The following is an 11,734-nucleotide window of genomic DNA, read 5'->3' as shown; positions in this document are numbered from 1 at the left end:
GTCCTTCTAACTGCCCTTCGGGAAGAAGTTAAAATGCAGCCTCAGTTATATTGTTTCTAATACCTTGTACTTGCACATTGTTTTCTTCTGACAGCTCATCAGAGTGCATAATGTTTTCATTTCTGCGGGAGCCCTAAAAGATGATGTTATTGCTAGATCTCTAATAACCAAATAAGTTTTTGACTCTCTTTTTCTTGTAATAATTGTTAATGTCTTCCATTGGAGTTGCTCCCTTTTGTCGTTGCTTTCTTGTCTTCCATCTTTTATTGTTGCTTCTTTCAAATAACGTTAAATTTAATCGTTTTCACTGCTTTGTACTGATACATTTATGAATGGTATTGGAAGTATATGTTAAATCTCTCCTCTCCCAGAAGACCATTGTGTGCAAGTTGCAGTCGATCGAGTGCCCTTTTCAAACATTGTAGCTCAAGAGGTCGCACAACAGTAGAAGAAAGCATGCATTTCATACCATATATATATATATGTGTGTTTATAACAGCTATTACATATTATGTCTTATTCATGACTTGATGAACTACAGACCTTAATCATATTTCAGATAAGAAGCAAAATAAACAAAATGATCGAAATATGTCGGAATGAGCATCTCATGCTCTACTACCCACTCTTCACCATCGTCATGTTCATTCTTCTTCTTTGTACACCGAGAAGCAAACTTCTTTTTTCTGCCTCTCTCAATTCGTCTCAGATAAATATTCACAAGAGTTTCTTCTCTTCCTTCCTCCTCCTAGTAAGTAGTATTCCATCAATTCACCAGCTCAGAAACCCACCCCACGTCCGGCGCCATCACGCTCTCCTTGCACAGCCTCTCGAACATCTTCGCCCTCAGCTCCCTCCCCGACTCCCTCTCCTCGTCCCCCGCCGCCGTCGGGGTCGACGGCGAGCTGAACAGTCCACCACCACCGGCACCCACCTCCATCCCCCACGAAGCCGGCACAGACTGCGCCTTGCTAATCTGCAGCTGCCTCAGCGACGCCAACACCTCATTCATCCCGGACCCCGCCGGCACCGACGCCCTCCTCATGCTCGGCGACACGGGCGGGGACTCCACCGAATGCCGCCGGAGAGGCGACCCATCATACGACTCACCCCTCGGACTCCTCGGGCTATGCTGCTGCTGCTGCGGCAGGACCCGGAGCTGCTCCGGCGTGTGGGCAAAAAAGCAAACGCGTCGCCTGCACGAAGTCCCGTCCTTGCAAGGCTGCGTCCTGTACCGCGCCGGGTGGAGCCAAGTCTCGAACACCCCGTGTGCGAACTCGCACGCGTCGCCGCGCTTGCACCCGCCCTTACGAAAGTCCGGGCACGGGGTGCCCGCATAGTGATACCTACGCGGGTCGCGCCTACGAGCCTTCTCGCCCGGGTGGGCGTACGGACACTCTGTCCAGTCATGGCTCCGGCCCCGCGCGCACCGCCGGATCTTGAACTCATACATCCGGAACTCGTCGCACGCGTACGCATCCAGCGAGTCCGACTCGTCCGAGTCGGAGTAAGACGACGAGTCGGCGAGCTGGCGGTGCAGGGCGGAGAGCAAGTAAGCCGAGCAGTCCCCCGCGGTGACGCCACTCACAGGAGAGGGGTAGGGGATCTCCGCCGTCAGATCGGAGAACGGCGACCAGGGAGGGATGTCGACCGTCGCATTGTGCAACATCATGGCGGTGTTTTTTTTTTTTTTTCTTTCTCTTTGCTTGGTTTGGATCTTACTCACTATTCGTACGCACGTACGCTCATATATATAAAGGGTATAGAGAACTGACGGCGTTTGGACAGTGAGGCGGTGGAAGGGTAGAATAGATGAGTTGAGGGCGAGTAGGGGATTAACGGAACGGAGGGAGAGGTTAGAGGTAGGACAAGAGGGGCATGAGGTGGTGGGACACGTGGAGGAAGGAGAGGGAAGGCTATCGGGGAGGGACACGTTTTGTACCCCAGTGTGGCCCCCACCGGCCCCGCTACCTCTTGCGCCGTTGCTGAATAACTTTTATTTAATTAATATAATTATTTAACAAGAGGCAAATTGAACTCATCCGGCTTTCACGTATGATTTAAGTGCTAATTTTATCTCTTTTCTGTGTCCCTCCTATCTCACTCATTGGGCCATCGGTCCCATGTGAAGGAAAGGGCTACAACACGTGGGCGCCCATACTGAGGCAGAGAGAGAGATGGAACGACCAGGACGTATCTCTTTTAGCTGTCTGCACGTGGGCTCTGTCGCATCGAGACGACACGTGTATCGTACGTTAATCATCTGCAAACCAGTAGGCTGACACGTGTGTACGTAACTCTGATGCTAGCCTTTATTAAAGTATTGCTAGGGTACTCTAGAACGCACCACACTTGGTATGAAAAATTTAACCTCGCTTCCTGTTGGATTCTTGTCTGGTTTCTCAAGATAACATGTTTACCTTTGGAGTCTTGGCACTCGGCACTTTGCTGCTACGGCGCTAGTTACCCAAAATAGATATGCGGCGTACTGGGGGCAGAGGCCGGCCAGGTTCGAATTCGGATTCGGGCCGGGCCTTGGCGGGCTTGATTTGAGCCCGATTCATTATGAATTTGGACTCGTTTATTACGTTAAATTCTGCTGAAAATTCTGATAATAAGTGTTTTTTTTTTCTGATTTAAGGAAAGGTCAGGTGTTTGTTTGTTTATTTGTTTCTCTTTATTGATCATGAGCATGATAAACAACTAGACTAACTAGCCCAACCGATGAAAACTCTATAAAATATCAACCGCAGTGTGTTTACAGAGGAAAATTAAATTCATGACCTCTGTCATTAGTTAGTATGGCCTAGTCACGGAGTTACAGTGATGATTTAAAAGACTATGTTCTTTACAACTAGTAAAAATATGAGATATTAATTATAAATTCGATCTAGTATAAGGCACTACGCATAACTTATTGGGCCCATTAGAACAGTTAGTATGGATCGATACATATTATGCTAATAAATTATAAGCATCCATATAGGGGGAGTATCTCCATAAAGCTCTATAAATGCACGAGTTGTTGAGCATTATAGCACAATTCCCTCGTGGTCCTCCATAAGGATGCATGCCACTAGGAAACAAATCTAATTTAGAGTTTATTATATCTCTTTTGAAATCTCTTTTGAGTGCTTGGAAAGGTTTAAGAATTAATTAATTTTTACTTCTTAAAACTATTGAGTATGTTAATAACATAGCGGTTCAACACGTACCGTGGCAAGATAGGCATCCCCCATGCCTTTAGCACGGCAATCATTCAACTGTATGCAAATTTCTTATTAGATTCTTGAGTTATATTTTACTATTCATGCTCAAAAATATGAATGCATGTTATTGTTCTCTTTCACCTCTCTGCACAAACATGGAAGCTGTGAATACTTATTAATGAATGACGAGGATAACGAGAACTTAATTGAAGTGGCTAGCTATATATATATATGTATTCCAAGTAAGATCTTTATTCTTGTAGATTGATTTCTATAACTAACTGACGGAGAATTGAGAGAGTTCCTAATATGACTAGTTTCTACTTGCTTGTGCAGCTAATATGACCTGTATAAATAGCAAGAGCAAACTTTGGATTGAGGTACTGGAGAAGCTGAAGCCGTATTACTAATCATCTCATTGAGAAAGTGAGGGAATTAGGTCCTTCATCTAAATTTGTTGAACCTAATGGATTTAGTTTCTTTTTTCTTTTTTTCTTTCTTTCTCTCTTCTTCATATTGCGGTACTTCCTAGATAATTAGTTGAGATGGTGAAGTTCTTCTTTGATCATCTTTGAGAAACTAATTAATTCGAGTAGTTTCTATGTTGAATCATGTTCTCGAATCCATCCACTAATTTGTTAAAGAGTTCATGCTGACATTCTCGTCAGTTATCCCTACTGTGTTGATTTTAGTTCTATTAGGGTTTGCCAGTAGGTTTTTCTCACTTATTTCAGATGGTATTCCTCTCGCCACTAGTGAATTTATTTCCTCCCTGCTTCTAGCCCAAGTGGCTAAAAAAACGGAGAGGCCCTCTTGGTTACTTTTTATCTTTTTTTTTATTCTTCTCTTTTCTTTCTAAAATTTTCTCTCCATCTTATTCACCATTGTCAATTCCAAATTAGCCTCCCCCTAGCCATCTACCCACTCTCTTCTATCTCTATTCTATTCTCTCACTTTATTGCGCTATTTGCTATTGTTGTTGTCCATTGTTTGTTTCTACCTTGCTTGTCTTCAAGTCCAACTTCTGTTCTCTTGGGTGGCCCTCAATTGCTCTCTTTCTCACTAAACTCAACTTTAATTGTGTTATCTCTTTGATCACCGTTGACAATTTTGCTTATCCCCTTTGTGGTCATAGGTTTTAGACTTTTATTATTTAGTCTATTTTGTATTGTTTCCTCTTCTTTTCATGTTTCTTTGGTAAGTTTATGTTGTTGGTTGGAAATTCTTTTTCAGCCTTTTAAAGATTCACAGTATTAATACCTTTAAATACTGGATTGCGCGGAGTTGTAGATTAATCTTGGGTCATTCTTTATATCTGCTAGGACTATGCTTCTTAGTGTATTTTATTTGTGCCCTAAGTATTAATATCTTAAAATCTTACTGTTATAACTAAGTAAAGAGTTTATATCAAATGATTATTGTTCCATCTTCTTTCTCACTATATGTATCAAGATGTTCTAACCAATCAATAAAATCTATGTCCAGGAGCCTTCACTAAGAAAAATGTTCATGTTAATTTGAGTAAGGGCTAATTGATATTAATGGTGTGGAATATAAAAAAAAATCTTATCACACTAAGCACACAAATTAATGGGAATATATATATATATATATATATTCGCATTGAAATATAGAGAAGTATCCAGCATTTATGGAGTCACATCCAGTATGAGATTTTACCCTTACAGTTGACTTGAAAGATTCTAAAATGAGGCCATGAATCAAGTTGCAGACCGTGAAAGTCTCTATCAAACAATTAATTCGGCAACCTAATAGGGCCTACTACATTATAAAGATAGATGCTTTCCTTCCGTGGACTTCTTTCCTCCAAAATAATAATTATAATTCTTTTTATACAATTATCACTTAAAACATTTAAAATGTTAGAATTATCATTGCTCTTTTATTCATGCTTAAAACCGAATATAGATTTCAAAAACACTATCTTGCCCCTCTATAAATTATTTAAAACAGTTTAAAAGCTATCACATATATTATCCAATATTGTAGAACCATTAAGAAAAACTTATGCAAGACTAAAATTATTAATAAATATTTTACAATCTAAACTTAATGAAAGAATGGTATTTTACTTACTTATTTATGATCGTTAATTTAACAATAATCTTTTAAGAATAATTCTGAAAGAGTCAACAGAATTTAGTAACAATTATGATATCCGAATGAATGTGATGTTAATTATAATATTTAATTATATAAAAAAAACCCAACTAATAATTGGTCCAAAAAAATAGAGGAAAAAATAAGATAGTTTGTCAATTTAAAGCCCTATTTTAACTACTGTAATGAATTTTTTAAATATAATTAAAATAATAGTTTTTTTATTTTTATTTTTAATTTCCATTCCAACCATAGCTATCCAGAAGTCGTACCACGTTGATGGCATGGTGGATAAGATATAGATGCCAAGATGAGATGATGCGATGAATGGCAATGTGAGTGCATGATGCATCCCTCAAGGTGGTATAGCCATCAACAGCATGAGCGCATTGGCATGTCATTTTAGAGGTACTGCTCTAAAAGGATGGTTGGTCTCATGTCCCCATCCATCAAAAGGATTCCTGTCTCATGTACAATTTTGACATTTCATGTTAATTACTTCTTCTTCTTTTTTTTTTACTTTTTTTTTTAAAAATAATTTGAGGAATAGTGTTTAAAAACCCTTTTAGAAACTAAAAAATGGTGACTTAGTGTTAAATTTCTAGAGCCTTGGCCTATTCATTTTAGAAATATTTTTTCTTTTTATTTTATAATATGACATCTTAATTTATAATAACAACTAAATATTAGAATAATTATATTTTAATTATAGATATTATTTATCAAAATTATATCTTATATCACACGCTACCCTGCTTACTAGTTTCTTTTTAATTTAATTATAATTTTTTTTAAAATATCTTATCATTGTCTTGTAATAACTCATCATTCATCTCGTCTCTTTCAAACACCTACTTAATACTGTAACTAATGAACAGTATTAAATGGAAAGTTTACCTAGTCTACAAGCTTATATATAATAGAATGAATGTCAATTTGTTAGAAGAGTAGTTTCACACATAGCTCATTATAGATTGAAAATTCACTCACAAGTTTTTTGAAGTACTATTTCACAACTTAATTTTTTTTAAAGACTAGATATGGATTAGATATAGAAACATTTAATCCTCATAAGTTTTAGCTAATATAGTAAGTCGTCTACTCTAAGCTTCAAACCATATGCGTCACCGAACAATTGCTCCGAACTAAACGCCGTCGAGACTTGCTCTAAACTGTCGCTCTGTCGAGAGTTACTCTTCTAAACCAATATAATTATATCGTCAATCAAGTCATGCCGTTGAGCCAAGTCTTCGTACCACTAAATAATTTTCTATCTACAAGGTATCTGCTGTAGTTTCCTGCGGTCATAATTAGTTAGTTCATGACGAGGATGTAGGGTATTTAAGAAACGTAATGGACTGTTAGCATGACTTGGACATTACAAACTGCTCCTATTAATAATGCATGACTTGACCACTCTTTCCTGCAGTGAGGGCTGCAGAGCATCCATCTCTTTTATCCTTGAGACCATTGTGTGGTTGATAAAAATATCTTGTTGCCGAGATTATTAGGTACGTCTAGAAAGAATAAAGATTTAGAATATATATATATATATATATAGGAGGAATCTATTGGCAGATAGGAGGACCAAGTAGCGTTAATATGTCCACAAAAGGATGATAAAAACTTTAGAGGAGGACCCACACGAAAGATAATGTTCTTATTCTTCCCAGATTTGTGGGTGGTCTCTCTCTTCATACAGAGTCATATCATATGCTTTCTTATCCATTCTATGTGAAACAAACTACCTAAATTTGATTGGAGGTGATGGATTTGTCTCTTCTTTTTTACTTTTCCTCCCCCATACATTGCACATTCTTTTGACGAAATGTGTGTAGGGCCATGGAAGCACCTCTTGATAAGCACATCATTTGCATCTTAATCCTCCTATCTTTTATTGGAAGCTTTCCTTAATGGCAACCCCCTCTTTTAGTTGCAAATTGCAAGGGGGATAGTATGCTTTATTAGGTAGAGGTCAGATGTGTCGTATCAAGGCATATATCTTCTCAATATCTTGCACCAATTTATGTTCTCTAAAGGAGAGATTGATCTTTCCAACAGGCAAACAACTGTGTATCTTATTATTGGTTAGCAAGTGATGGATAACTTTGGGAGGTCAATTTTTTCACAAAAGTATATCTATTGAAACATTTATTGTAGAGCTATGAAGAAGCTTATTGATAAATATTTGTATGCATTCATGACCACCAATCCATAATCGCTGCTAAATCCCAGTTCTTGTAGCTCAAGAATATATTCAGGAGAGCCATGAGAGCATATAGCTAGACAGACTTGCCACTTTCTGGCAAAAAGTTTGTAAACCGCGGAAATGGAGAGAAGATGTAACATCTGAGAGGACTTTGCTGGAGAGGAAGGAATGTGCCTCAGATTGGGAGCCTTTTCTTTTTCTTTCTTTCTCGCAGTCATGAGATCAGATTGGTCTAAGAATTTATATCTTAAATACTTTATCCCAAATGGGAAGTGATGCATCAATGCCACCAAAGTCATGCAGTAGCTATTGGTTGTCATTCTCATGTGCAATACTCTGAATGTAGTATGAGCTCATCTTTCACTTTCACCAATTTCTTGAGCCCATGAAATGATGAGGGCATTCCACTGAGTGGTGTTAGTTTCAAACGCATCCATCCATGTAAACAAGATATGCTAATTAATCTCTTAATCATACAATCAATGCTAATTAAAAATGAAAAGCATATCATACATCAGAAGATGTCCTCATGTTGCACCCATCACATTCCCTAGTGCAAATGCAAAAGCTTTAATTAGCATCAGGAACATTCTTTATTTGCAAAGACTTTTTAGGCTAATCACCAGGGCTTGGACTCTATGATACATGAGAAAGCATCAAACAGTACAAAAGATAAAATTTTCTTTCTCTCTCTCTCTCTCACTCTCTCTCTCTATCTCACTATTCTTTTTTCTCTTAAATACTATATGATACTTGCTATCAGGTAACTCGGATTCTTCCCATGAAAAGAGTGCTTTGGGGTGAGTTAGTTTGATCCAGTGGCCTTGCAGAGGAAATCCTGAGCTCTAAATCTGGCTTCTGGAGATGACCCTGCCTTGGTAGAACACTGGGAAATTTGCTTTCTTGCTCCAGATTGGTCTTGCTAATTACATTAGAAGTTGAATTCAGAGACAGATTAGGGAGTTGCAACTCAGAGGGAGAAGATTGATCTTTGAACTTGGAAGAGTCAGTGGCATGAACTGCCTTCTCATTGCTTCCAACCTGAAAACAGAGATGAAATATATGAATAACTGATTGGATTCATACCACTGAAGTGCTTCAGATTAAAAACAAAGACAAAAAAAAAAAAGATGTTTACCACATCAAATAGACTGGATCTTCTCTTCTGCTGCTTGAAGCTGTTCTGCCTAAGGAAGTACTTCTGAGCATGGCTAGCCACTTGGGTTGGAGTTCTTGTGGTTACAAAGTGCCTTGAGATCCCTCTCCAATCTCCTTTCCCAAGTTTATCAAGGCCAATAAGGAATGTCCTGTGCTCTTCCTCAGTCCATGGAACCCCTGAAGCCATTAAACCATAACAAGTTTACAGTTATGAGAAGTTAATTACCCACTTCCGAATCCATAGAAGTGTAAGAGCTAGAAACGCACTCACCCTTCTTCCTCTCATGTTCTCTGACCATAAGGCCATCAGAGAGGTAGCCACTGGAAATCTTCTCAGTGGTTTCTTCAATGGAAACTAGAGAGCAAGATGATGATGAAGGGGAAGAGGAAGAAGAAGCTGGATAAGAAGTATAGGGTAAGTGCTCCATGCTAACACACTTCCCCATTTGAAGCTGCACCCCAAATAGCCTCAGTCCACCACCACTTCCTGTACTCCTGGGACTACTGCAAGTCCTTGAATTGTGCCCATTATTCCCACAATGAGAGCATTTCCTAACCATCTTCAACTCTCTCACAACCTCAACTTTAGGTAGAGAGAGAGAGAGAGAGAGAGAGAGAGAGAGAGAGAGAGAGAGAGAGAGAGAGAGATTTTGATGGTCTTAAGATAGGATGATGGGGCTTAAAAAAGAACCACCAAGAATGAGGAGAGTTCTCATATGTGGATACAATGACAAAAAAGGGTTCTCACTAGAGGAGACACACATTGCTATGTTCCATGCCTTCTATATACTGCATTTAGTACTTGAGATTCTGTATGAGTTGGATACTAGTACTTTTTGGAAAGTGTATGAGTTGGCTACTAGTATTGCCATCCAGCATAATACTAAAAGAATATCTCTTGGGTCATGGTGCTCTTCTCATGGATTTTTACATGCCACTAGAGGAGACATACAATACATTTATATATATATGTATGTATATACTGGGTACTTGGGATACTGGTATTGTCATGTAGAAAGAATAGATAACACTCACAAGTCTATATCATGAATCATGAATCATGAATAGTGTTGACATCCAAACATGATAAGGTTATTTATTTACTATTCCTTATATTCTTGTATAGAGAGATACAGAAAAAAATGTAGAAAAAGCAATCTTCATCAATGCTTTGTGGGTGGTTGGAAGGAAAATAAAATATGTAGAATAGATCCACTGTTTTCCTTGCTATGCTACAATTATTTTATAGAGGAGGATATACTTTTTAGATGGATTTCAATATATATATAGTGGGTGATGTGCCAATCTTCTTGCCTACTTGATTTTTAAAATGTAAACTTTATATATATCAAGCATAGGAGAAGAAAAGTACTTTTTTCCTTCAAGTAAACTAGTCATCACAAATAATTCTCAATCAATCTTAAAAGCTAAGGCCAGATAACCACCTCAAGTTCTGGGGCTTCACAATCCTATGAATTGTAGTGCCAAGTTGGAGATATATAACAACTCTTTCTTGTACTACAAACACTCCCACTTGCTCATGTTGTCCTTGGCCTTTTCCTCGAAGTCTATATATTTCTCTGTTACAAAACAATATAAGAGACTTAACTGCTTATTTACTACCACCTATTATTAGTGCTTCACTTACATCCACCCATACATAAAATACTGGCTCAATATCTAAGTGAAATAAACACAAGGATAAGGAATCAATAGTTGCTATCAAATTTGGGCCTAGTATTACTTCTACAAATCCTAAAGCAAATCAAACTTTTGCAATAAAAGAGAAGAAGCTGTATAAAAATAAGACTATTGCCACTAGAAATAGATTCTTTCACACAGACCCACCATATTAATCTCAGAATATTTCACTGCTACCAATGTTGATCCCTGAAGAGGCCTTATATCACTACAGCTTCCTGATAAGCCACCACTAGGATTTGTTTAATTTGGGTGGAAAAGTAGGAGGAGCATTCAAATCAAAAGTAGATGCCAAGTGGGAAACAAGTTTTCATTACATGGCAAAAGAAACCAAGCAGTACAATCACTCTACACATTAGAAAATATGTGCCATCTTTTGGTGGTGAACTAAAGTACACCTTGTACTACAAAGTTGTAGGGTTTTATCTAACCTAGTGGAGCTTTTGGATAGGGTGGGGGTAAAAAACATACTTTGGCCTAAAAGGATTTTTGCTTATTAGAATTGTAACTATCACTTATATTAATATACATATAATCTCATAAGACTATATGAGAAAACTATTGCTCATTATATCAAGTCAATTTGCTAAAATTAAATGAAGTAGTGCTGCCTGATAAGAATGCATTGAATTCAATGGAGTATTTATTGGTCATTAGAAGCATACTTAGAATTAAATTCAACAGGTCTCATGGAATTTTGCTTCTCATTCAATGATTCACAAGGATTATAACTAACTATGCCCTATTCTTTCCACACCAACTTCTAATTATTTTGACTAAAGAGAAGAAATGCTGCATAATTTGGTTGTATATATGGATGCATTGGATCTTTTTCTCTAGTATCATTTTATTCTCCCCTGTCAGGATATAGCTGGTGGTTTCAAGAGAGCAACAATTATTTATCAGAGAAGATATAGTTTACTTATACATATTAAATAATCATTTGACTTAAAAGATTAAGTGGTTAGTAACAGGCCGACAATATAAATTATGCTTTTAATAATAACAACACTAATTAACTCTTAGTTGTTTAGTTAAACCCAACCTTGTTGGCATGATAGAAGGTAATCGAAGTTATCTCTTATCTTCAAAAGAAAATTAGGGATAGGGACTGAGGAGGGAGATGTGACATCTTGCTCCAAATTGAGGCTAAAAAAGAATTATATATGACTTGAGAGTCGGACACCATTATGTAAACTTCAATCAATATGTAACTGATGTTGACAACAGCTAAACCTGGTTGTATACTAATTAGAGCAACTCCAAATTGAGCTCCAGAAAGTCATATTTGAAGCTTGATGGAGCTACAACCGAACTTTAAATCACGCTCCAGCTA

The 11,734-nt window shown here is 37.9% G+C and overlaps 2 protein-coding genes across 2 annotated transcripts; both read right to left on the bottom strand.

Moving 5' to 3' along the window:
- Positions 1-456: 456 nt before the first annotated feature.
- On the bottom strand, positions 457-1,710 carry LOC140778788 (zinc finger CCCH domain-containing protein 2-like). The gene has a single exon (XM_073123655.1). The coding sequence runs from the start codon at positions 1,670-1,672 to the stop codon at positions 767-769; it is 906 nt and encodes a 301-aa protein (XP_072979756.1). The 5' UTR covers positions 1,673-1,710; the 3' UTR covers positions 457-766.
- A 6,265-nt stretch (positions 1,711-7,975) lies between these two features.
- Positions 7,976-9,462, bottom strand: LOC140778128 (transcription factor KUA1-like). The gene is made up of 3 exons (XM_073122694.1): positions 8,969-9,462; positions 8,678-8,874; positions 7,976-8,580 (listed from the first exon to the last, which is right to left on the bottom strand). The coding sequence occupies exons 1-3, from the start codon at positions 9,255-9,257 to the stop codon at positions 8,299-8,301; spliced, it is 768 nt and encodes a 255-aa protein (XP_072978795.1). The 5' UTR covers positions 9,258-9,462; the 3' UTR covers positions 7,976-8,298.
- Positions 9,463-11,734: the final 2,272 nt, after the last annotated feature.

This window comes from Typha angustifolia, chromosome 15 (assembly GCF_048772165.1).
Source record: "Typha angustifolia cultivar Huaian chromosome 15, ASM4877216v1, whole genome shotgun sequence".
In the NCBI taxonomy this organism is placed as follows: Eukaryota; Viridiplantae; Streptophyta; class Magnoliopsida; order Poales; family Typhaceae; genus Typha; species Typha angustifolia.
This window is presented reverse-complemented; position numbering and strand designations above follow the sequence as displayed.